General features: G+C 35.6%; 1 protein-coding gene across 3 annotated transcripts in view; it reads left to right on the forward strand.

Annotated features, from left to right (window-relative positions):
• LOC131048648 (malate dehydrogenase [NADP], chloroplastic) overlaps positions 1-15406 on the forward strand; it is a 113364-nt gene extending 97958 nt beyond the window's left edge. For 2 of the 3 annotated variants that reach the window (XM_057982685.2, XM_057982684.2), the window contains 10 exons: positions 3867-4048; positions 4174-4244; positions 4402-4492; positions 4667-4741; positions 5019-5120; positions 5355-5477; positions 14282-14350; positions 14547-14615; positions 14763-14816; positions 14961-15406. In XM_057982685.2, coding sequence (XP_057838668.1) covers positions 3867-4048; positions 4174-4244; positions 4402-4492; positions 4667-4741; positions 5019-5120; positions 5355-5477; positions 14282-14350; positions 14547-14615; positions 14763-14816; positions 14961-15014 — 890 coding nt within the window. In that variant the 3' untranslated portion in view covers positions 15015-15406. The remainder of the gene's footprint in view (positions 1-3866; positions 4049-4173; positions 4245-4401; positions 4493-4666; positions 4742-5018; positions 5121-5354; positions 5478-14281; positions 14351-14546; positions 14616-14762; positions 14817-14960) is intronic. The other variant, XM_057982686.2, reaches the window with a different exon arrangement.
• Positions 15407-27208: the final 11802 nt, after the last annotated feature.

The following is a 27208-nucleotide window of genomic DNA, read 5'->3' on the forward strand; positions in this document are numbered from 1 at the left end:
TAAAATTTACATGTTTTTGTACTAACGAACCCAAACCCCTTTTCAAAATTTTTCCGTACCGGCGTACCGGGTTCTTCGAACCGGAACCGGAACCCGAACTTGAACCGGCAACCTAAAGACATCACTAAAAATTGGAAATAAACATTGAAAACCTCTCACACGAAACTGAAACATGGAAACCGAGATTTTTTGAAGCCCATTGTCAATCCTTGTTTGTAACTGCATTGAAAACTACAAGGGTTTTGATCCTCGAAGCTTACAAATCTAGAGGACTTTTGTCCTTGTGGGGTAAGTGATGATCTCTTTCATCCATTCCATACATGTTTAACTTGTTTTTGCAAGGCAAAATAGGTGTTCCAAAGCTTTTCGCCCTGGTCCTTCAGTGAAGGACAGGAGCGCCTTTTGCATTTTAGCCTAGGATTAGCAAATTTTGAAGTCAAATCTTTGTTCACCATGCCTTAGAAGACTTTTTCATCCTTGCACAATCTTGCCTTAGCTTAACCTTGGAGGGAAGTTATTGGTTTTGTAAAAATCGCCCTGGTCCTTCAGTGAGGGACAGGAGCACTCTTGAGTCCTTTGCATAAATTCTTGATCACTTCAATCTTCAAATTACTCCAAAGCGTAGAACATCATTCCCCATTCCCCTTTGAGTCTTGGAAAAAAAAAAAGTAATCTCGAAATGCAAGGTAAATGGGCACACTTAGAAATTTCGCCCTGGACCCTTGGAGAGGGATAGGAGCGATTTTGCAAATTGTCATTAAAATTCGTAATCCTTGCATCTCAATTCCACCTCAAGGCATTTTAAACCTCATTTCAAACTTGCGCCTTGGCTTAGATTTGTCCAAACTTGGAGAGAAGTGCTAGATATTAGGTTTTTTGCCCTGGTCCCTTGCAGAGGGACAAGAGCGATTTTGCAAATCCAAGCCTATCCGTCCTTTGCTAGCCCTCCAAATTATCTTCAATGGGCACAACACACCTTCTTCCATTCATTTCAATCACAAAACTTGCTTTGTCCTTGCAAGAAAATTGTACTTTTGGAAAATCGCTCTGGATCTTCAGCAAGGGACAGGAGCGTCTTTTGTCATCTTGGTATATTTCCTTGCTTGTGGACCACTCAAATATATTCAACGCACAAATCATGTTTTCCTTAATCTCTTCAAATCATAAAATCATTTTGATCTTGCAAAAATAGTGCAAATTTGAAATTCAAGCTCCGGTCCTTCAGTGAGGGATAGGAGCGAATTTTGTCTTCTAGGCCAAAATGCTTCACTTTTCACCATGAAATGTCTTGGCTAGGGAAGATTTCATCTTGTTACATGCCATGAATAAGAGTTCAAGTCGAAGAAAGGTCTAAAAATGTGTATATAAAGAAAATCGCTCTGGTCCTTCAGTGAGGGACAAGAGCGAAATTACCCTTCTAGGCAAAACTCCATCATTTCATTGTCTTTAATCAAATCTGGATGCTTTATCACGTTCATTTCGTCCTCCACCATGCCTTTGATGTTCCAATTTGACCAAACAAGGTCAGGAATGACTCAAATAAGCCTTTTCGCCCTGGACCTTTGGTGAGGGACGGTAGTGATTCGCCTTGGACCTCCTGAGAGGGTCAGGAGCGAAATTCGCTCTGGATCCTCCGTGAAGGACAGGAGCGAAATTTGACTTTTTGAACTCTCTATCAGGATAATTTTTATGGAATATAACATTTAAGTATAAGTGTACTTTAAGTTATATTCCATATATACTTTCAGGATGTTTGAGAGTGGTTTCAGACCTCCAGGAGTTATATTGCAAAATCTAGTTTTTGGAGGTTTTTCAATTTCCAGACTTAGTCAAATTTCAGGATCAGGACATTCAGACTTAGCCAATTTTTAGGATCAGGACTTTCAGACTTAGCCAAATTTCAGGATAAGGACTCTCAGACTTAGCCAAATTTCAGGACCAGGACATTCCAGACTTCATCACTCACCAACTTGACCTAACTCAAGAAGAACCTGCTATCTAGGTGATCCCCTAGGCAACCCTCAAAATGCAAAGGCTAATTGACAAAACCCTAAAAAAAACTAAAAACAAACCCTAGAAAGCAAAAAAAAGCAGGGGTCCCCATTTGCAATGGGGTGATGTGTGAAAACGTCACAACAGTACCATATGCTGTAATGAATTCATTGATGATGAACATTTGATGAGTTGGGGGAGGTTACTATGTGTTTAGGTTTATGTTCTTTTATACATAGACAAAGAAATATACTTTTATGTATACATGTATACATGTATACATGTTATCAAATGGAAAAATATTAAGTTTTAGAGTGCACATATAATAATATGTTTTCAATTTCTTATTTTTGTTCAATAATACAGCATGTATATATAAGATTTGCATTTACTTTATTATAGGAAGGTAATTCTACCTCCTATAATCACTCCCTTATTATATGAGTTGTTCTAAACTTCTAACAACTCATATCCCTACATACACATACAACAAACATCCTAACAAACTACACTCACAATAATATTAAATTGTTTTTCAAATTAATATTTATTATACATATAATGCTAATTTAAACACCCATGTGAACACTAACTCCCAACAAAAAATAATCCTAACCAATAGGTGTTGTATCAACTTTCTCCATGAATTATCCACTAGTACACTTTAAGCACGCCACAATGCCATAATAAATGATTTCTAAATCCCTTCAAGTAACTTCTTCACCCCCTTATGGAGCATCATCACATTGCTCCTTTTGAGCCTGTCATTCTATTGGGGATCACATCAATGTCCATTTGGAAAAATGATGCAGTCAAGGTAGGGAGATCCAATGAAGGACATCCCATCCTTGCAGCCTAACACAAACACCATGCAAGATATATTGGTAACCGGTAACAGCACAAAATACATAACCAGTAAACAGTATGAACAATTCTTATAACAGATCAATGAATTACATATGCCACATGCTGGATCGCAGTCCATGATACAAACAATGCTTAGAATACAAATATAAGATCCACGGATCATCTACACATCAAATTGGCCTCCAATAGCAGTCTATCGGTTCAACCCTAATCCGGAACTGAGCCCTTCCGGCTTCAGTCCTACAGGACCAAAATCTCGCCAGTTCTACATCTTCGCTTGATCTCAAACTTCTTTCCTCTATTTTCTGTCTCCCCTCAAATGATTTGCAAAAATTCTATTTATACCATCCGCAAACAATAATAACTTGATCAAGTCGGCCCAAAGACCAACCGGTTCATAATGAAACGTGTAAACAATAACATGTCGGCTCAAATCATTAAGAACAACTTCCAATGCACAAAACATCACGCAGTCTTCCAGGAACATCGGACAAGGCACAAGAAACATAACTCAATGATCCGCAAGTCACGGAAATCAACCGCAATCCGATTCAACTTCGCTCAACACACTGGAAGACTAACCGGTAAGAACATATCAACCGAGCCAATACCGGAATCAATATCTCAACGGAATCAAATCCAAATGCCATGAATCTCAAACACGATAAAGACAACGAACTCAAGGAGTTAAATCCAAATCCACAATGCTAAACTCTCAAACATGAAGAAATGCCACGATCTCCAAGCAATTTCACAGTTAACTGCTCAGACCGGTAAGAACTACACCGGTGCTCCTACATCAAAAAATATGAATGCCAAGTTTGAATTTAATAGATATAATTGGAGCTGCAATATTTCTATTCAATATCAAAATCTTAATGGCCTGGTTTTTGAGTTTCCTGTTTCCAAAATGATTAAATTTCATTGTAAAAAATTTCTGCAATCTTATGTTATTTAGACCAAGTGTCATATTTTATGCTGATTTGTGAACTTATAAAACTTGTCAGGTGTTGCAATGGAGCTCGAAGACTCTTTATATCCTTTGCTGAGAGAGGTTAGCATAGGTGTGGATCCTTATGATGTTTTTCGTGATGCTGATTGGGCTCTTCTCATTGGAGCAAAACCCCGTGGTCCTGGAATGGAACGAGCAAACTTGCTTGACATAAATGGAAAAATTTTTGCAGAGCAGGTTAGTTCATTCGAATAGAAACATAAATCTATAAATTTAGATGCTTTATTCAAGCTATTCACTGATTAGCATTTATAGTATATAAATATAAATTCATGTTATTTAAAATGTAATAACATTCTCAGGGAAAGGCTCTTAATGCTGTTGCAAGCCAGAATGTAAAGGTCATTGTTGTTGGCAATCCATGCAACACAAAGTGAGTTTACATTTTTCACAATTGAACTTTAATGGAAAATATAGTTGCCACCTTTTCAAGAATATAGAGCTGTACATATTGTTGTGTATAGAAAAACAACTGCAACATCCTCTTTATTGTGATAAACTTTGGAGGCTAATCTATTTCTGTATTGCAGTGCCCTGATTTGTCTTAAGAATGCTCCCAATATTCCCCCTAAGAATTTTCATGCACTGACAAGACTCGATGAAAATAGAGCCAAATGTCAGGTATACATTCTTCCAAAATCATGTCTCATTTTATGGGACATATCTATACATTTTCTTTTATCAAATGCTTTTGCTGTTCTTTTTATGTATGTCCAGCCTGCCTATGTTTGTCAGTAATTTCTTCTGATTTGCCAATTTAAGGGTCTATTTCTGATTTGTCTTTTCTGGATACAGCTTGCACTCAAAGCTGGAGTTTTCTATGATAATGTATCAAACATGACAATCTGGGGAAATCATTCGACAACTCAGGTTCGAAATTCTTGTCTGTTTATTTGGGATTCAGTTATCCTTGTAGCATACCAATTTATTAGCAGAAATTCATGGAAAAGTAAATAGATGAATCGTGTTTTCTGGGTTTTATCCTCTTGTACACTTGCATAAACAGTCTCATCAAGCATTCAAATCCAGAATCTAAGGTTCTAGCAGTGGAACAAACCATGCCTGCATAACAAAGGATACGGATATTCTTTTTTCTGATAACAACAATCAATTATTTTCTCATTGATTTGTGCTATAATAATTCTAGGTTCCAGATTTTGTCAATGCAAAAATCCATGGAATACCTGTCCCAAAAATTATCACCGATACCAAATGGTTGGAAGAAGAATTCACTGAAAAAGTTCAGAAGGTACAGATTTCATGTGAAACCTTCTTATTTAATTCATCAATGAAGCTGCAAGTGATCTACGTAATAAGAGTAGAAATCACTTGTGCCATTATGCTTCGTTTACTGAGATTATGTGTAGTTGTAAGAGATGAACACCAAATTGTACACTTGTGGAATTAACTAGTGATTATCATTGATAGTGGCACTAAGTAGTTTTCAACTTCCTTTCTATTTTCCTTCTTTTCTCAAACGCAGCGTGGAGGTGTCTTGATAAAGAAGTGGGGAAGATCTTCAGCTGCATCCACAGCTGTGTCAATTGTAGATGCTGTAAAATCACTCGTCATCCCTACTCCTCCAGGGGACTGGTTTTCTTCAGGGGTGAGTTATATTGTTAGTAATGTGTTTTATTCAATAGTAAGATACACTGTTAGAAATGTATCATTGATTTCTATTTTTTCTAAAATATGCATTTTAAGTTGTAATTAAATCATGCAACATCACACATCTTATAGGCACTTGGAAACTATTAAGCACTTGTTTTGGTTTTGTCCTAGAGCTAATCTGCATTGACATGGAGTGATTACAAAAAACCACTACTCTTCCACCTATTACAAACATAAAAATTAAAAACTACTCTTCCACCTATTCAGTGGTGAGTGATTACAATAAACCACTTACTCAGTGCGTAAGTATTAGCAAATAACCAAGATCAGTTCCATTGGTGGTACTACCATCTAGTGGTACAAAATGAAGTGCATAGAAATGACAGCCTTCGGCTATATAACCATCCAAAGCATTATAAGATTAGTCCATGTGCAACAATATCACTGATTAACTGCTGATATAAGTGCTGGAACAATATAGATTGCTGTGATACCCCAAAATGGAGCCAAAGAACTTAGATAATCAATGTAATCAATTCCCCCACAAAGAAAGTATTCTGGATAGAGAAAATAGGAGCTGCTGCAGGTCTATGACACATGATTTCCTGCTGGTATGATGATCAAACAGGTTTGTACTACTGCAGCGAACACTCAGAAATACCGTATAGTAGACTAAATATTAGCAAAGCAAGGTTGCATGTCCGAAACAGAATATTTCTTTCTGGTATGATGGTCAAACAGGTCTATACTACTACAGAGAAGACCCAGAAACACCATGCAGTAGACTGAGCATCAGCAAAGCAAAGTTGCAGGTCTGAAATAGAAGATTTCTTGTTGGTATACCGTATGATGGTCAAACAGGTCTGTAATACTGTAGAGAACACCCAGAAACACCATACAGAAGACTGAGCAATAGAAAAACGAATTTGCCAGTCTGAAACAAAAATTCACTTGCAGGTCCAGCGACTAGGCTGAATCTAAAAACCCTCAACAAAATCATCAAACATTGATTTTTCCCACTCAAATTGAGGTTGCATTAAAGGAAGGCTAGGCAATACCAAAGGAAACACTAAACATCAAATAAGGATAGTGCTTGGGTCTCTATTTCCCATGCCATGCTTCCAGACACTCCTCAACACGTGGTACAGCCAACATATGACATAGTTCGGTCTGAAAACAGCCTTAAATCCTCCTTAGAGTGTACGACCTGTTAACAAAACACCAACGCTTGTCAAAATTGAAATCATCGATTGATTAGAGCATTTATCAATCAAAATGAGAGGTACGGCCTGCTATAGGAGAGCTATACAGCCAGCTAGGAAACCCATTGGACATCATTTCATATTCTATAATACTCCAAAAACTACTAAAAAAAGTGCTAATGACACCCAAAAAACTTGCAATCTGAAAGGAATAACAAGAGCAAGAAATAAAAATGAAAATCCAAGTAAGTTATTGATTGAAGTAAGATTAACCAAGATAGAAGAGAAACTTGAGAGCAATCACCCAAACATGAATAGGAGAAACAAGAGCTTCTGGAAGGGGAAAAGCAAAGAAAGAACCTTTGTGTATTATGAATGAAGGCAAAGCCTAGAGAGAGAGAGCAAGAAGCTTATTACAATGCTATGAAATGAAGAATGAGAGGAGAAGCATCTCTTAAATAGAGATGAGGAGAGGAGTTACAATTTCTATGAATGTCACCATTCACAATATGTGGGTGCAATGTGTCAACATCCTCTTAAGGAGGAAATCTAATATTCCACATATTTGGAATAAATAAAATGAGTTGTGAAAACTCAAATAAGACAAAGGACTTGTAGGGATTCTTTAGGAATATTCCTACAAGTAACTGTAATGTCCCGTAATAGGAGGGCTGCCAATTACTAATAATTAACATATATTATTATACATTCTTATGCTTCAATTCATATTTTCTTAGATTATTACATGAATTAGTATTATAACCCATTTAACCTTCATTACTTTAAGTTCTATCTTAGCTTATTTCCTAATCCTAATGAGGGAAGGGGAATTTATTCTCATAGGATGCTGACACCAATCACTGATCTGCAGTAACAGTAGTTGACTGCCAATGGTGTAATTCAAACTTCTTTGATAATATTCCTCCCCTTACTGAGCATCTAACTATACTTATATCCCTTATATTATTAGTACTATATGAGTTTACAGTATTACAACAATTTGTGCAAACTGAATTTGGTTTCCTTTGATTCATTAACTTATATATATATATAAAAGCTGTTTGAATAATTAGATATTAATTGCTTCTTCAGCTTTTGTGCCACTAATTTAATTAAGTTCATATAGGATTTAATATATAGATTATTGGCTGTTATATTCCATAAAATCAGAAATCCTTTCCATATGTACCGGTCACTGAGCTTTTCCTATCCTTGCTGGCTGCCTAATAACATGTATTATTAGTATAGCAGTCACTGTAAGGCAGACAGATCTGACATGTGTCAGATCTGGTCCGCCATTATATAAAATGAAATATGATTCATACGTATTGCAGTCTATAATAATATTACTATTAATTTCTGCATACAGACATTATCAGACTTCATATATTAGGCCTACGTATTAAGCACATCCCCTATGCATAACCCCAAGAACAAAGGTGTTATTGCCTGTAACTTAATTAACAGTTCAGTTCTGATCTGATCGATGGCACAGACTATATATAGTCATTTCCCATTTATTCGAAGATTGCAGATGATATCCTCCTCTGATCTGGACAATCTTGTTGACTATTAATATCTCCTATCCTCCTACTTTGAAATGGTTGATCTGCTGGTATAAATACCCTTCGATGTAGGTGAAAGCTCGTGTCCCCTCAATGGTTATCATATTTGCAAGGTGGCGACCCTTCCTAGCTTATTATCTGCTCTTAACTAATAATCGCCTATCATTATCGCCTCTTGTTTAATGATCATTAAGGAAGGCATCGTCCTCACTTAAGATTGTTTGCATCGATATATATGGATCGCTATTATATATCAGATTATTATTTGCATATACAGGTTGCTGTTATAATTGGCTTCATTATCAATGTTGATCTTCAATCGCTGACTTCTACTTATTTATACTCGTTTCTTTACCCGAAAATCGCAGCATCACGAAATTATTAACTAAGTAGATGTTTAATTGCTGCCTGTAGTAATCGCTGATCCCATGCTCTTTCATTTATCAGTTCCTTTCCATTATTAAATCGCCATTGCTTACGATTTATTGATTTGTGTTTACGATAATAGCCAATACCTTTCTACTTTCTATCGTTGCCATTCACTTGATTTCTTTGCAATTATCGGTGATAGTCTTGCTGTGTGAATCGTGAGGGATTAGTGCCTATCCATTGTGGCTTTAGAAATGGTTTTGTTTACTAATTTTGTTAAGACTTGAGTCTGCTAAAATGAGTTATTAGTCCTTTTGAAGGTTGCTGGTTTGAATGTGTAAAGACTTCATTCAAAACAGCAACAGTCTATATGTAATGTTTATAATAATATTAATTTATTCTGATTTGAATATTTTTAGAATATTATTATTAATGAATATTAATTAATTAATAAATAAACAAGTATTTAATAATTTCAATTAATCTGTCATTAATAATAGTTATATTAATAATTATTATTTCATTTAGTTTTTATACTAAGTTACCGGTTCGGGTTCAGGCACCGGTTCGGGTTCGAAGAACCCGGTACACCGGTACGGCAAGATTTTGAAAAGGGGTTTGGGTTCGTTTGGGTTCGTTAGTACAAAAACATGTAAATTATATATATATGCAGCCTATAAGCATGAATTGAGATTAGCATGTCACATAGCATCATATAAACAACAAAACCAACATAAACTTGTAATCATAGCATCATGATCATACCATAACAGCATCATATACATCAAGCTTAATGTCAAAATGATAAAATATTCAAGTATCATTGTTTCAACTTTCAACAATTTAAAGTTTGATCATTAAATGGATTCTCTAATGGGGGTTTGGGGCAACGCCCCCAATGGGGTCAAGGGGCAGCGCCCCTTGTGGGGGTCTGGGGGCAGCACCCCCAGCGGGGTCGAGGGGCAGCGCCCCTCGCAGGGTCCCGGGGTAGCCACCAAATTACAACCTTCAAACCCACACGGAACTCCATTGCGTGCATCAATTTTCTGCTTTTTCAAGACGTCAAGAACAAGGCCAAAGAAGTCAAAATTTTGATCAAGGTGCATTCTACCATACGGGAATTGTGTTTTCTAACTTGTCCTTTCGTACAGACTTGTGCTTCTCTCTTGGAATTTTAATTTTTTATGTAGTGGAATTCAAAAAAAAAAAAATTTGCAAAACAAAAATCCATTTTTGGGCTGTCAGACCCCTGGGTTCGACTTGGGTCCTCTTGGGTTCGACCCTGGGTCCTCTTGGGTTCGCCTTGGTTCGAACCAGGCCTGTGAACCACGAACCCTGTTCGAACCATAGGCGAACCGAACCCGAACCCGAACCCTGAACCCGGACCGTACCGAATCAGTACCAGGGGTCTAGGGGGCCAAACCCGGTAACTTAGTTTTTATATATATAATGATCAAGGAGGGGACATGACAGTAACAAATAAGCTTTGGAAGAACTTAGGTTTATTCCAACAATATAACAATATCATTCATAATTCTATCATCGAAATGAACCCCAACACCTCCTTATATAGCTTTTTGGATGAAAAAATACAATTTAAAATTATAATAATTCATTTTCCATTTAAAAAAACCGTTTTGAAATTTAAATAACATTTCATGTACAAAGCTCCCCTTATCTCTCTTGACATCCACTTTTGAAAAACTTAAATCACTTTTTAAACAATGTTTCACTTGAGAAGTCACTTATTAATATATAACATTAGAAACTTAAGTGAACATTTAAATCAGCTTACTTGAGTTACGGAAAGCGCTAAAATGGCATTAAGATCAAACTCTACTCACACCAACATGATATTGAAGATTTAGGATGATGGTCGAAGCCAACCAGGTGATTTACAAAAAATAGATTGCCTCTCCAAGAAGTTTGGAGAAGCCACCAAAAGTTAAAAATCACTTCTAAAAGTGGCATAATGATCCAGACTGCCTATTGAGCTCATTTCCAAGAATCAAAGTCACTACTAACCAACTCAAAGCAATCCAAGAAGCTTACAACAAAACTTGAAAATTGAGCCAAATGTTCACAAATCAATTATGCTCAAAGTGGGGATATTATAGGAACTATTGGAGGTTTGATCTTAAGTTAGCAAGGTCCCACATTTGAGAGGTCATTCCCTTTGTTCTAAAATACTGAACTAGGTTTTGGGTTCTTGGTCTTGTAGAAAGCACCGACGACCTCCCCTTACCTTTTTCCTCCCTGTTGGAGGTTCACTAACCACTCAGGGTCATTCGAGAAGCTTCATAACATCGTCTTTGGCACTTAGAGCATCATTAGGAACTTTGGCACCAACAAGAACCTATTGGAAGTTCAACAGCCACCGGTAACTTGAAGAAGTTCCATAGCCACATCAAGACTTTGCCACAATGTTGTCTTCTCTTCCTCTTGTTAGAGGTCCATTAGGAACTTAGAACCTAAGGTGGAGGTTCTAGGTTCCTAGTTCCTTGAAATACTCCGACATATTCCTCTCATGATTCCTCATGTTGGAGGTTCACCACCCACCAAGAACCCCTTTGAAAGGCCTCATCTAACATTTGTTTCAGTACATAAAGCATCATCAAGAACCTTGGTCCTGATTGAATGGGAGCTTGAAACGTTGGTGTAAGTTCTTGGTCCTTGGTCCTCAATATTATGACATTGACACAAGTTTCTACTTGTTGGAGCTTCGCCAACCAATCAAAACCATTTGAGAAGTTTAGAAGCAAGATAAACTTGTCAAGAACTGAAAGATGCCAATTGCTGAATGGCACACCTGATAGGTTGGTTTCTATAAAATTCTTTGACCAATGTGTAGATGTTTTGGGTTTTGAAGAGATTTTGAGGATAACTTGTGTGTTATTGACTTTTAGAATGTTGCACAGAAGATACAATACAAATAGAAAACTAAACTAAAAAGAATTTATTTCCCTCAAGGTGCAAATTTGCATACCAGGAGTCCTGAGCTTGCCTAGTTGAGCCTCCTTATTTGACTAAATTTCAATACATGCTGATGTAATAGTTTGCTGAGTGTGGAATCAGCTCCAAATGACTTTATTGACTCTAGAACGAATCACCAAAAACAATTTGAGGAGTACTAAGCAGACCCAGATGGAATTCTGAATTCTTGTCAGGTGAACCCTTCCAGGAATGAAGAATTTCCCTGATTTATTGAATATTTTGATCACAATTGACCTTATTTCTCCAAAATAACTGCTGCAATATTATTCCTTATCACTAACAATGAGAATCAATGTAATTTGCAAACCTGAAACCCTTGTATTTTTTTTTACCAAACTTCAAGCTAAATGGGAATGGTACGGTTTAGCTGAAGAAGGTGGTACGGCTGGCATAAATGATGAAAGTTTTGCTGTAGTTGACCACCAAACCTTCTCCAATTCACTGCAAATGCAACCTATTGCTGATTAAACCCTAAATCTGCTGAAATTGGTCCTCAATGACCTGAAAAGTAGTCTCCCGAATGTCCAATTTGCAAATTTGGTGAGAGGGATTTCGTCTTGACACCACAATACAAAAGGTTTTTCGTCCCCAATACTTCTCCAAAGCTGCTTTTTCCGTGCAGATCTGAAAATTAGCTGAGAGCTCAAAAAAATTGAATAACAAAAATGCCAAAAATCTTCCCGTGAAGCCTCTTTTCTTCCCAAATTCTCACGCCCAAGTTAGGGCTCCAAGATTCTAAATGGAATATTCCTCCTTGAGCGCTCAGCCTTGAGGGATTTATAATAAAAGCTTTATAATAATGGCCTCTTTATTCAATTAAGCTTTATTAAACTCTTGCCTAGGTAGGCATGCAAATTGGGGGGGGGGGAGGTCACTTTATGATTTTAAGTTGTACTTTATAAACATCTTTTATAGAGTCACTTTTAATGTAGTATTTCTACTAAAGGTAAACGTAACTTTATAATATAATATTTCCATTAGTTTACCTTCCTTATAAAGTCACTTTATAAAATATTTCTATTTTTAGAATAAAGTAACTTTATATCATTTTAATATAAAGTTCACTTTAATTAGAGCAACCAAGGCCAAAATTAGCCAAGTATGGGGCCTCCTTGCACTCTCCATCACCTCCTAACCACGAAGTAGCTAACAGATAAAAATGTGCATCTGAATGACAAAACTGTGCATCTGAATGATGTCCTAAAAATTGAAGACATTACAAGCTAAGATACCGGTGCTTCCCCTTTTGGCCTGGGTCCGGGTCTTGGTTCTCCCCGGGTTCTCCCTGGGTCCTTCCCAGGAGGACCCAGGAGGACCCGCGTGAACCCAGGCCCATGGGTTCCCAAAAACGGGGCCCACGGGTCTAAAAAACAATAAAAAAAGACTTTTTAAAATAGTTTTTTTAATAATAAAACTCTAATTCGCCCCTTTATGACTTTTTAAAAAAGACTTGAAACTTGAATATTATCTTTTTTGCAAATTATGAATATGATATTAGACTTTAGTTATTAGTTTACTGATTACATTTGCGATATATGAATATTTATTGGCATTGGTAATTATGGATTTATCATTTATGTATGGAAAGTCACATTGTATATTTTATTTTTGTATGGATTGTATATATTGAACATATATATGATATATGTGTATATATATATGTGTGTGTGTGTGTGTGATTACAAGAACTTAGACCATGTTGGAACTTATTAATTACTAGGAACTAGGAACTTTTGGAAAATTTCCTGATTCCTGAATACCCTCCAACATCACTTTATGAAAAATTTCTAAGTGTCATACACAAGTCAGGAAGATTTTAACAAGAAGAGAAATAATTGTAGATTTTACGATCCAGGGTAAAGTTCTGATGTGCTGGTAAGACCTTCGAAACATTTAGGAACTATTAGGAGAGACTTGAAATATTTAAATTTCACACAAAGACAATGAAAAGCATGGCTGCATAATACAAAAATGAAAAAAAGGAGACTTTGAGACTTGATTAAGAACTGGGGTAACGTGACATCAGGGCCCATTTAAGACTCCTCGGATTGGCTATAAACAATGGGTCAGAAAAGGCATGAAATGACAACAGTGACTTTGCATAGGAAGATGAACACTCATCGGCATTATTACAGATTAGACATGTTAACAGGATTTGGGACATTTAGGGCATGAGGAATTGAATGGATGATTGCCCAACTTTTCTCCTTGCAGTGAACCTTCCACAATAATTGGCATAATGAGAATATCTCTGAATATTCCTCTGTATGTTTCTACAAGCTTGCATGACCCTAATGAACGTATCTCTAAAAGCATTTATAATTCTATAACCTTTATCATGAATGAGATGTTGAAATCTTATAAAAATTTCTCTGTGATCTCAGCTTTGTAGTATCAATTGTATATTGATATCTTTGTAACACAATTCAAATTTGATTCTTCTTTTATATAATTTATTTTTTACTTAAATTGAGATTTCTATAGTCAAATGATCCTTAGGAAACCAAGTTTTTATATTTTGAAGTCTTACACCCATATCTCTTATTTGCTTTAAACTATGGCTTTAGTTCACTATGTGCTTAAGTTCTTTGCAAAATTTTGAACTACAATTGAGCTTTTCATGAGATTTGAAAATGACTGAATACTGAATCTTCATCTTGAACATGCAGGTGTACACCACTGGGAATCCTTATGGAATTGCAGAAGACCTTATCTTTAGCATGCCATGCAGATCAAAGGTTGGTGTTTGCCTTCTGGATCGAAGATATTAAATGATTTTGTTAGAATGCTTTCTGCCACGACCTCTGCCATCAAAACCTGTTATTTCTTAATAAAATATTCCACTGAAAAGAAAACCCAGAACTCTTAAATTCTAAAAACATTTTGAGGGGAATAAGATTTCGAGGAATTCCTAAATATTTTTTTCTTTTACAGGGAGATGGAGATTATGAGTTGGCAACCGACGTTCTCATTAATGATTTCCTCCGTGAAAGAATAAAGAAGGTTCATAGCATTGTGTCCCTAATCGTTATTTAAATGAAGATAGCATATGGAATTTACCTTGACAATCTCAAATTTGCAAAGAATATTTTGTCTGAATTATTTATTATCGCTTGATATATATTTTGATTCTCTATCAATTTGCTGCAGAGTGAGGATGAGCTTCTGGCTGAGAAGAGGTGTGTTGCTCATCTGATTGGAGAGGTAAGATTTCAAAGTAGCCATTATCCATGTTATCCTCCTGGCATCGTGTAGATTCTGTTAACAATTGGTTTTCTATTAGTTATTATGGTACAGAGATCATGATAACGCTAAGACACATGAACTTTGAAAACTGTCCTTTTGCAGGGAAATGGTTATTGTGAGTTGCCTGGCGACACCACTCTTCCAGGAGAGCAATAGGCATTGAATGGCTTCTCGTAGACAACATTTGTTTCTCACTAGGCAGATGAGTGGATTATTTTAATAGTACTTCTATAGACAATATGATTCTTATCTTATTAGATATGAGCTGGCATTGGAAATAACATTTTTGGAAATTGAAATTGAAAGTGGCACCGGATGACCATATTAATTATTGAGCACATTGAAATTTGGGAGCAATACAGTGTACACAATAGAATAATTATCAGGCAGAAGTAGAACTTTTATGTCACGGTATACCAATATTTCTGCTTTGACATGGAGCTATAATGGATGATTGAGCTATAAAATGCATGTGAAGCTATATAAAGTCAATAAACATGTACCAAGTGAGCATATGAATACAATTTATTAGAACTATTTTTTTTCAACCGAATACTTTCTGACTCTGCACAACTCTGTCTACATCTTTTTGTTCTTGAATATAATTTGTCTTGATTATTCAGCTTTGAAAGCATGCTTATATTGCCGTAAATATGGAAACTGTATCAGTACATATAATTCCATAGATCAGGAGTTTTTATATCTTTTTATTAAAAAATATGAGTTCATTTGACCTTGTGTGTTCACTCCCATTTTGATGGCAGTGTTCGCACCATCATCTTTGGGACAAGTGGACCACACATATTGTCTATCCAGCTTTCTAGATGTATATTTAAATTTTATTTATTAATTAATTGAAATTAAAAATCACAACATAATTTTTAATTTCAATTAATTAATAAATATAATCAATTTACATCTTGAATGCTGGATAATGTTGTTAGACTGCATGAGATGTTTTCTAATCATCCTCTATCAAGAAATGGAGGATGCATCTCCTAAAAAGAACATGTGTCTCTTTTATATTTGAAAAAATGTCAGTTTTATAATTAAAATAGAAAAAAGGGTGTGGAGAACCACAAGTTGTCCCATGTCAATAAAACATACCTTACATATAACTCACTTACCTATTCCACTCAAAATTTATTACACTTGCAATTGTGAATTAGAAGAGGAAGGAAAGAAGATGGAGAGTATGCATAGTTTGTGATTGGTCACCTTAAATATTCACATTGCTCACACAAAAGAAACCAGTGGCTTAAAGGAATAAAATTTGAGACACACTTTACTTGGTGCTAAATGTGATAATTTTCTACAAAATCTGTAAGTGACCCCAAAGGCACCCTAGAAAAGTTGGATACATTAGTCTCCTTGATATGTTTGATGATTTCCATCCAAACAGCAATTGTGAATTAAAAGAAGGAAAGAAGATGGAGAGTATGCATAGGTTGTGATTGGTCACCTTTAAATATTCACATTGCTCACTCAAAAGAAACCACTGGCTTAAAGGAATGAAATTTGAGACACTTTGCCTAGTGCTAAATTTGATAATTTTCTACAAAATCTATAAGTGGCTGCAAAGGCACCCTAGAAAAGTTGGATACTTTAATCTCCTTGATATGGTTGATTCTTTGCATCCAAACAATATGTTATTGTGATCATATGCTCACACTTTTATTCTCAATTTATACTAAGATTGAAGATGTGACGATCATATGATTATCAAGAACAGTTTTAGATTTTGGGTAGTATTCTTTAATTATTTAGTTAAATATAGATAGATTGAGCACAACAAATGTTTAATGCTTCTATTTCTTCTACTATACATGATTATGTATCCTTGACTATTTGCTATAAATGTATGTGTTGTCCCCTACTATGTATGTATGTGTGTATGTATACTATTGCTTGCATCATGGAAACATCATAGAACAAAAAATATAGCATGAAATTGTTTAGTCTTGCATTAAATTGGGCACTTGCTTAAGATTTAATTTTCATGTATGTATGCACACATATTGTAATGGTGAAATTTACATACCCATGTGAAGTCCAATTTAGTTTTGGGCCCATTTTTATGGATGGTTCAATACAATTGTGTATCAAAAAGCGCATGCTCTTATGCAAAGTTGGGCTCATTCCTTGATCTTCACTCATCCCTATTTGCACATCATCCTACACATTTGATCTTAATACCACATATTTCAATACATTTTAACATTCATTACGCCTATCCTTGCAATATTCCCATGCATTCCCCTATTGCCCCAATATTCACACTCGCATGCCCTAAATCAATTTTGTAGCATGTGGGTTGATCATAAATAACATAGAAGTGACCCACAATTTTCAAATATTTGCCAACTCTTGGTCAACTTGGTACATATTTGCATGATTAATTGTTCTTAATATTTAAAGGAATTCAATGTATTTTAATCATAAGCAATTCATATTGGAAAATCCAATGCCTTTAAAAGAGAATTATTCTAGAAACACTTCACTTTGGAGCAAAAAAAGAACCTATTTTTGCAAATTTGATCTTAATACTTAAAATCAATATCATGGGCATAGGATCAATTTGCTAAATTCTAAGAGCAACTCAACTCATAATCTATCATTCTACTCCCAATGTACATAAAATGTTGAGATTATAAGTTACAGTTCAAGAGTTATGAACAAAACATGAGACAATTATCTATCATCTTCCACAATTAGTTACATGCATTTATTTTTGTTCTTTTAGATTTCAAAGTTATAATACATGATATGTTCAAGCTCTTGATTTTCAGATTTTTAATTTGAACATTTAAGTATGACACAAAGTGAAGTAAATATGTAGTAAAACTATTGATTGGATTAGAAGAGAAAGCTTGTAAAAAAAAAAAGTGAATGCGAACAATATATACTTACTACTTACAAATTGTATGATGTTTTGGGTGCTTCATGTTCATGTTGAACAAAAGTAAAGGTTTGGCTTTTTAAATTCACTTGGGGGTGTATTCGATGGGATATTTTATGACTATTGGAGAAATGGATTTAACATGACAAATGAATGCTTGTGGCTCTGAATTAGATCTAGAGATTAAAAAATCAATTAAAATTTGATTGGATTGAAATAATCTTTAAAACAAAAGATTATGAATTAAACACATAGATTTTACCCTTTTCATAAGACAATTAGCGTGAAATGCAATAACTCATTGAACATTGATTTTAACAAGTAGGTATGGTAATTACTACGAAAAATTTAAGTACAAATGATAGTTATAAGATTTATAATACTCTTCATGAGAAATAAACTAAAATCCTAATTGCAACTTCAAGTTTAAGAATAGTTGGGTTGCACAGATTAAAAAATTCTATCCACTAGTTCCAAATTTGAACTCTAGCAATTTTTAGTTGGATTGTTAGTAAAGATTACTACAAACTACTAAAAATTACTAAAAATTAGAACTCTCATCTCTTGCATGATAAGAGATAAAAATTTAGACTCCTCAAAAAATGCATCAAGGTATAATTAAAAATGACTAAATAAGCCTATCAAAATATTCTCCTCGTATAAATAAGTTTGGCCAAAAATAACAAACTTTGACAAGTGGCTTTGGAGATTGTAGTGGAGATTTTCCTCATTTGATAATGGTGGATTTGAACTCTAAAATCTTGACAATTCAATCTATAAATTTGACAAATTCTTTCTTTAGTGAACCCTAGCAACTTTGAAAAACTAAAAAATTTCCATTATAGAAATTGAAATAACTTTCCTTAATTTGCATTAACATCGCTTTGATTTGAAAACAAGTTAATAAAAGAGATGTTTTATTTTATGAATCCTATGCAACATCAATAAAATGATTAAAGCATTAAACAATTATCTATTAGGACCTATATATAATAACAATATTTTGCTTAGGGCACAACAATCTATGAACATACTTGTTATTTTGCTTAGGGCACAACAATCTATGAACATACTTGTTATTTTGCTTAGGGCACAACAATCTATGAACATACACACTCTTTTATAATTAGTCAAAACATTTTGGACAAACTCAATCATTTTTATATCAAGGGAATACTTGATGAAGAAAATTACAAAGTTTCAACACAAGCTTCCCCTTCTTGCGTTTTTGTTGCATTTGACTTAGTAGGCCCATGCCTTGTTCGGATTAACCAAGGACAATAAGAAAAAATTGATATATACTTCCATAAGATATGAGCACATGACATAAGCCAAATGATATTATTAGAATGTACATAGAAACCTTGCATATATAGGCAAGGTGGTGGAGGTAGGAAAGTAGGAAACAACAACTAACCTTCCAAAGAAGGACCACTTGTTAGCTCATTACACAAGTGTTTTAGTGAGTGACAAGTATACATGCAAGAAGTGTCTCACAAAGTGAGGACACATGTCTCAACCATGTGAGGTGAGACAAAACTCTAAATAACCTCTATGTAAACTTAAGCAAATTTGAATAGGTCACCGTAGAAAATGATATTAACTAACTAGTTATGAAATGACCTTTTTACACTAACACACCTCCTTACGTGCATCTTAGAGAGTAATGTATACAGTGATGATGATGATGATGATGATGATTGCTCCTAGATACTAGCCATGTTAGATACCCATGTACAATGTTATATCTCATAAAGCAAAGAAATAAAGAAAACCCCATGGGAAAAAAAAATCTCCAAAAGATAAGATTATACAAGAAATTTTCTCCCATAGAAGAGAAAAGGGAGACCACGTAGCCTCCCCAAGAGATGATATTCAAATGCTCCATGAGTTTTCTTACTAGGAATAACCTTTGGATGCCACCTTGAATCACCTTTGAACTTTGATGTAGGCGATGGTGGAGGAACTGAACTATCCATACTAGAGCCATAAGTGTTTGACCCTTATATTTATCCTTTACCTTAGAGGATTTTGAACTTGATGAAGAATCTATGTTGGATTTAGGAATCTCGTGGTGCTCAAGAAGACAAGTTAGGTTGTGAATGCTTTTCTTCATACATTTGGGTTCATTTGTCTCAATTTCTTGCAAAAGGCACATTTCACTTTTTCTATCTCGATTTTCCCTTGATTTGAAAAATTATTATTTTGATTATTGTGTTTATTGTCATTATTAGTTTCCTTATCTTGTTGGTAATTACATTTCCCCTCTCTATTTGAAACCTTTTGTTATCATTTTCCTATAAGGAGAGCTTGAAGCTTATTGATATTGAAGGTGCCCATTTGGATTAACTTATCATACTGCCTTGTTAATTTTGCAATGGAGTTGTATAAGGATAGCGTTTCTCATGTGGCTTCAAGAGCTCTCTTGGTGGAATAAAATGTAGAAACAAAACTAGAATATTCAAGACTTGGTCTAGAAAGAATGGAAAGGATGAATTTATACTCCTCTTCTATGTCACATTATTTGAGTTGCAACCTTAATGAGTTGAATTTTGTGAAATAGTCCTTGAAGGTGTCAAAATAAGATGGACTCAAACTTATTTCATTTTGTATTTCATGATTTCATAGTTCGTCAACCTTCCAAAGGAGTTTGTCTAAGGCTAGCCAAAATTCATTAGGTGTTTTCAAGACCTCTACATGGAATATAGGTTTGTTGGAATCACTGCTGCCGTTACACCAAAATATCGAGCTGTCAGTGAATGGAAGAGCAGCTAGAGACAAGGATCCACAGGAGGTGGGAGGAAGCCATGTCGCGAATCCCAAGGAGGTGCTAACCAACTAGCCAACAATCCCCCCTTTAGCACCAACTGGGGTTCTATGAACTTCTTTTAAGGAGACCATAGGGTGACCTCCTGGGATTCGAACCCGTAACCCAGTGCTCTGATACCAATTGTTGGAATCACCATTGCCATTACACCATAAGCTCGAGCTGTCAATGAATGGGAGAGCAGCCAGAGACAAGGATCCACGAGAGGTAGGAGGAATCCATGTCGCGAATCCCAATGAGGTGTTGACTGACTGACCAACAATGTTTTGGAGATAGATTTAGACATAATAATCTGAAGGCTTGACCACACTTATTAAACCAATTTTCCTTATCTTTTGTAGCATTGGATTCCTTTATGTGTTTGCATAGTTACCCGATATAACCCTTGATTCTTTAGTACCAAAGAGTGGTCAATTTCCATTCAATGTAATTGAAGGATGCTAAAGGTTTAATGAGTTAATTGGACTCCACACTTAGCAAACTTATTGAAAAATTTGATGTGCAAAAAAGGAAGTACGAAAGGGAAATGTTGAATTGGTCAAAGACACAACTCAAAGTGCTCAGAGACATAACTCAAGGCACCCTTTGATTCAGTGTTTTAATACCCTCCAAAATTTTAGCATGTTATATGTTGTGCATATTCAATAGAATGAAAATTAACATTTTATAAATTAATGTGATATCATTTCCAATTAATCAAATAAAAAATCATTCACTTTCACAAAAGCAATACTTAATTCAAGTGGGTAATGAAAAGTTACATTAATTTCTAATTTTTCCTATGTACCTAATTTTGCACATAAAAAACTTAAAGCATGCCTTTTAAAAAGGAGCTAATTACATATGTCAACAATAAGTTGTTATTATAAATAGTGACATTACATGCAAAATGATCTTTTGAATGTTACAAAATCAATGGCTATGTTGACAAAATTAAAGGCTCTTCAATGTAAAGTCAAACTGTCATGGCCTACGACAAATTTGCAACACCTATCCACACCTCTAGAGGCCCTCCAAACTAGTAATATACTTGTAACAAGTGGCTCACCCTACACTATGCATGTACTGCGAAATAAAAAATCCTCAATACATGGATAGAATGCCAAATTAAATGAAAAATTATATAGAACCAAATAAATGATTTTTCTAATATCAAACAACATATGATCAAGTTTGAATTCTGATCTACAACTGTTTACGATGAAATCAGAATACCAAACTATTGTAAAACTAAACAAAGATGCAACCACATAAAACCCTAGTTCTACAATTGAAATCAACCATACACCAATGAAGAACCTAAAACATGCAAAGCAACAAAATAGAAAGATTATACCATTCACATGCTTAGTAGGGTTGATCTTCATTATTTCCTATATCCATTGATCTTTCTTGATATTATTACTCTTAGATTTTATGTTTGCAAAAGAGCTCAACAAAGAACGGATTGTGGTTATGTAGATGCTTGAGTGATTGATCGCATATGAAGTTACTAGACACATTAGGGATTGGTAAGGTTGAAAGGATTCTATTATATAGAGAGCACCTTAGAAATGGAGGGATAGGATTAAGGTGAAAAGATAAATGGTTGGTTCAGATTAAGAATTGTTAATAATTGTATCATTCTTTAATTCTCCTCCAATCATTCTTTTTCATCTTTCAATCAGCTTTTTTCTCAATTAGTTAACTCAATTAAAAATTCAATCTATTCTGTTCCACCTCCAAATCAGTAGTTCAACTATCAATCAACATATGAGCTCACCTGAGTTCCACCTCTTAATCATTCTGTTCCACCTCTCAATCAATCTCACACAAAAATCTATAAATTCGAGATCGATTCCTCATTTTCAACAATGACGAAATTTGAATCTTTGTGTCAATTGCAGGTTACCAGCGCGATATCTAAGAGCCACCATACCACAGAGAAGAGAAGAACAATGGAAACCATGATGCACAATAGGGAGTTTTATACTATTTAATTTGATTCTATTATGCATCTATTTCATTGGTTTATGTTTGGATTGCTTGAATAGTTAAGGAATTTGTGATTTTCCTTATTTCCTATTTAGCAATGATGATTTTAAGCATATACATTTTGGTGAACCCAACGTGAATAATAGCTAATTAACCCTTTGTGTTTTTGTTGCGTTTTGGTAGGATCGTACGGATTTTCATATTTTTTGCAGGTTTTGTACAGTTTTAAAAGGTGGATTTAAACATCACGCATTCATTCAAACAGAATCACACAATCATATAGACAATTTCATGCATTCGTGCAAGCAGGGATATGCATTCGTTCAAACAGGATCACGCATTCGTAGTTAATATTTAGGCTTTTTGTTTATTGTGTTTTTTCTGATTTATAATTCGATGTTTTGTCTAAATTCTCCATTCAATTCTACAAATCTGAAGATTTTATCCTTATATGATGCTTTCAATAAAATATTTCATGGCACATAAGGTGAAGTTTAAGATTTCAGGTTCTCGAAGAACAACTGGACAAAAAAGACAAGCCAAACATTACCAATGAATCCTAATGGTAGCAAAGAGAATACAAGACCTAGAAGACCAAGAAGCTATGGCTAGATTTGACAACTTGGCTCTGTCATATACAGTGAAATATGACTTGATTAATATAGACTGGTTGATGAGGGATTTGACTAGGGTTTGACATTCTATTTTGTAGGTTTCTGGTTTAAGTTTGTGTTTTTATTAGGTTTTTTAATTGTTTGTCTTTATGTCACGCATTCGTGCTAATATTATTGCGCATTCATTTAGTCAGTTTTACGCATTCGTCTTGTCAGTTTCATGCATCCGTCCAATTAGTTTCACACATTCATTTAGTCAGTATCATGCATTCGTTTAATAGATAGTTTGGCTTTTTGTTTTTTGGTTTTATGTGTGTGTTTTTGGTTTCTAATTCCCTGTTTGCAACATGTGGCAAAATTACAAAGAAGGCATGATCATCCCAGATTATTTTGAAACTACTAACAATATGATTGTAGGATCCTTTAGGGTTAACTCACTTTTGGATTTTGGGTTTAAAATTGACATGGATGATCTCACACTTCATTTTGGTGTTTAAAATTGTTGGCATTTTTTATGTTTATGTTGTGATTGTCATTGATGGACACACACTTGCATTGAGATCCTCTTTATATGTATGAGTTAGAGCACAACCGATATTTGTTCCAACCGGTATGTTGTATTATAGTCTTTAGACTATTGATGTTTTGCAGAATGTGTTTCCCGGTCTGAAGCGACATGTTGACCCCAAGCAGTTCGTGGATCCCAAGCGGTACGAGGGACTAAAGTGGCATAACACATTTTTACCAGTCTTCATTTTTGTCAAACCGGCAACCAACATTTTGTATGAACCAGTAATACTCTGTGATGAGTTACCAACCGACATTTTGTGATGAGTTACCATCCATCGATTGTTTGACAGTACCGACACATTAACGGTGCTTTTTGTGTCGTGGTACCAAGTATGTCTAGGTTCATTGAACCTAGGAAATTGTAATGTAATCCTATTGGACCGACATGAAATCAAATTCCTTTATAAGGACATCATGTCTAGGGTTTTAGGTTGTTGATGTGGATATAGCGAAAGTTTATGTTGTTGCTAGGGTTTAAGGTGATTGAGGTGTTGGAGAGAATATGAATGTGTAGAAGACTGAAGTAATGCTGGAGTGCATTAGGAACGAGCTACCAAGGATCTAACCAAGCAATGTGTGCAACTAGCTAGATCAAACACTTGTTGATTACTCACATCTTTGACAAGTCTGTAGCCCTTAACCGGGTAAGCCCAAAAGCCTTTTGTAAATCCTCTAACAAGGTGGTTCACATCTATGGATCTAAAATCCTCTAGCAAGGTAGTCTTTAATCAAACTTATCTCCTAACAGAGATTGAGATTCCTAACAGGATCTGTTCTAGTAAAGAACATTGTAAGACCTTAACCGGTTTGACCTTAACCGGTCTGGTTCCTATTCTGCAAATAGTTACTTATGAGTTCCATCTCACCGTGGTTTTCCCCATTTGGGTTTCCACATCAAAATCTCTTGTGTTATGGTGTTTGTGCTTCTGTGGGTGAATGCATTATTAGCTATTTGGTTTGCATATTTTTTAACCGGTTTGTCTGCTAAATTGTTTTACCGGTTTACTATCAGTCTTGCAAAGTGTTTAAGTGCAAATATTTTTGGCATACTAATTCACCCCCCCTTCTTAGTATTCATCAATTGGTATCAAAGCCAACCTTTCTATAAGTTTAACCACTTGGAAAGAGATATGAGGGAATACACTTTGAGGGAACTTACCCATTGGCTCACTCAGTCTGAGCAAGCCTATGATGATCTTATGGTCAAATACAAGGCATCTCAAGCAAAAAGAAGAGAACATGCAGAAAAGCTGATGGAGCTATCTGAAAATAGTTCTTCAAATGAAGCAGACATGGAAGCCCTAATTGCTGAAGTAAATAAGTTGAATGAATCAAACTCCAACCTGAGAAAGGAGTTGGAAGGACTGACTGTCTGGATGTGTCAAGAGCTTGAGAACCGGAGGAAAGCTGAAGATCTGGTGAAAGAAAGAGATCATGAGATCTCCAAGCTGAAACAAGAGATGAGTGCCCTAAATGCTCAACTCCATGCAAGCAAAGTGGAAAAGGAAGACATGCAAGGAGAACTAAACACTGCCATCTTTGAGAATGAAAACCTGTTGGAAACAAATGCTGCTATTTCCAAAGAACTCTCTGAGTCAAAGGAAATACTTGCTAAGTTCAACAAGAGTACTGTCAAGCTAGAGCAAAAGCTTGAATTTGCCAAACTGGTCAAGAATACCAATGGACATGGTTATTTTGGTCATGAGGAAGGTGAGACCTCTGGCACAAATGCTGGAACATCAATAAACAACCGACATCAAAGGGTAAAGGTAAGCAAAAGTTTAAACCTCTTTGCTTTAACTGTCTTAAAGAAGGACATACTGCAAATGTGTGTAGGAGTAAGGCTTTCAACAATTTTCCTTATTTCCTAAATGATAAGACTAGATCCTATAGATTTGATGGTAACTATTATGCATGCAACAAGTATGGGCATAAAGCATCTGAATGCGGGTCTGTTATGAATAACATTGGAAGATATCCTCAGAGGACCCAAGGAGTTGGTCCTGAACCTTTTGTGAACCGGAATCACAACCGGTTTAATGCCTTCAATCATTAGCCAAGAAGCGGTGGTTATCAAGCGGCAACCAGATGGAGAGCAAATTGTATGATCTGTCATGGTCATGGTCACATTGCTGCAACATGCAGAAGGAAGAATGGAAACATGAATAATGAACCTTGGAGAGCACCTGGATTGGTCTGCTATCACTGCAACAAACTGGGTCACATTGCCAGATTCTGTAGATCAAGAAAGAACATATCTGATGATATACCGGTCACTCCGGAAGGAAACATTGATGTTGACACTGTTCAAGCGGACATGAACAAAATCTGGAAGGAGAAACCAGCAGTGCTACAAGAGGAACCGGTTTCTGCACCTAGTGTAGAAATCACGGAACCAACAAACTAAGCTTCAGAAAAGCTTAGGGGGAGCAAATGGCGAAATGTTTCAAACCCCCAGTTTACACCGGTAAAAGACCTTAACCAGTATGTTATACCTGTCGTTTGGCAGAAGACCGGAAATGTTAAAAAGGCAAATTAGGGTTTATGCCCTAATGGAGGAGCATTAATGACGGTAGGTGAGGAATATGTTTAAAAGCATTTTTCAAATCATTTCTCACTATCAGTTTTCGAGCGAAGAAAAGTTTTTCAAAGAGCAGAGTGACGAAAAGGCGATTTGAGCAGAGATTTTGAGAAATTGAGAAACCGCGAAGGACATTCAAATTCAAATTGGAAACGGTCAAGTGGAGAGCACAAAGCGGTGATTCAGCAATCGACGAAGTGTGAAGTGAAGGAGAATCGGCAAGCCCTAATTTCACGTGTTTCAAAAGGTATTTCTTGAGTTCTTAAGATTTCTATCATGGCTTCTGCATCTCATACCAGTTCTAGTGCATCTGTCGAGTTTGCAAGTTTTATTCAACGGAAGTCCAAGTATAATGCCCTATCACAAGTTTCGACTGGTGTGATAGTAGAAGAGGGAATTTCTAACTACATAGATTGCAAGATTGAAGACCTAGGGTCTCTAGCTATCCACACCCAGTTAGGTTTATTTTGTGGAAAAGATAAGAAGATCAAACCGGAGTTTAATATTTTGGAGAAGAAAAAGCTCCACAATGTTGTTTACTTCCTGGAGGATTTCACAGAGGATCATATAAGGATCATTCTGAGCAGAGTCCATGGTGATAAGATGTACTTGGAGAGAACACATGATATCATGCCGCAGGCAATTCATGCAGTCACCAGATTCTACAACACAGGGGAAGTGCCAGCCCTGAGGACGGTAAGCAAAACTGAAATGTCCAAGCTCACCGGTTCAGTGAGTGACTCACGAGGCATGACAGTAAATTCTATCAAGGATGATCTGGTGAATTACGCATGCATGGTGATTGGATACCAGACATTCTCAGCCAGCAGAATTAACTCTGTATCTGCTGCAGCGGTAAATGCCACTTACTAGATGATAAAGGAG

Source organism: Cryptomeria japonica, chromosome 1, assembly GCF_030272615.1.
Source record: "Cryptomeria japonica chromosome 1, Sugi_1.0, whole genome shotgun sequence".
Taxonomy (NCBI): domain Eukaryota; kingdom Viridiplantae; phylum Streptophyta; class Pinopsida; order Cupressales; family Cupressaceae; genus Cryptomeria; species Cryptomeria japonica.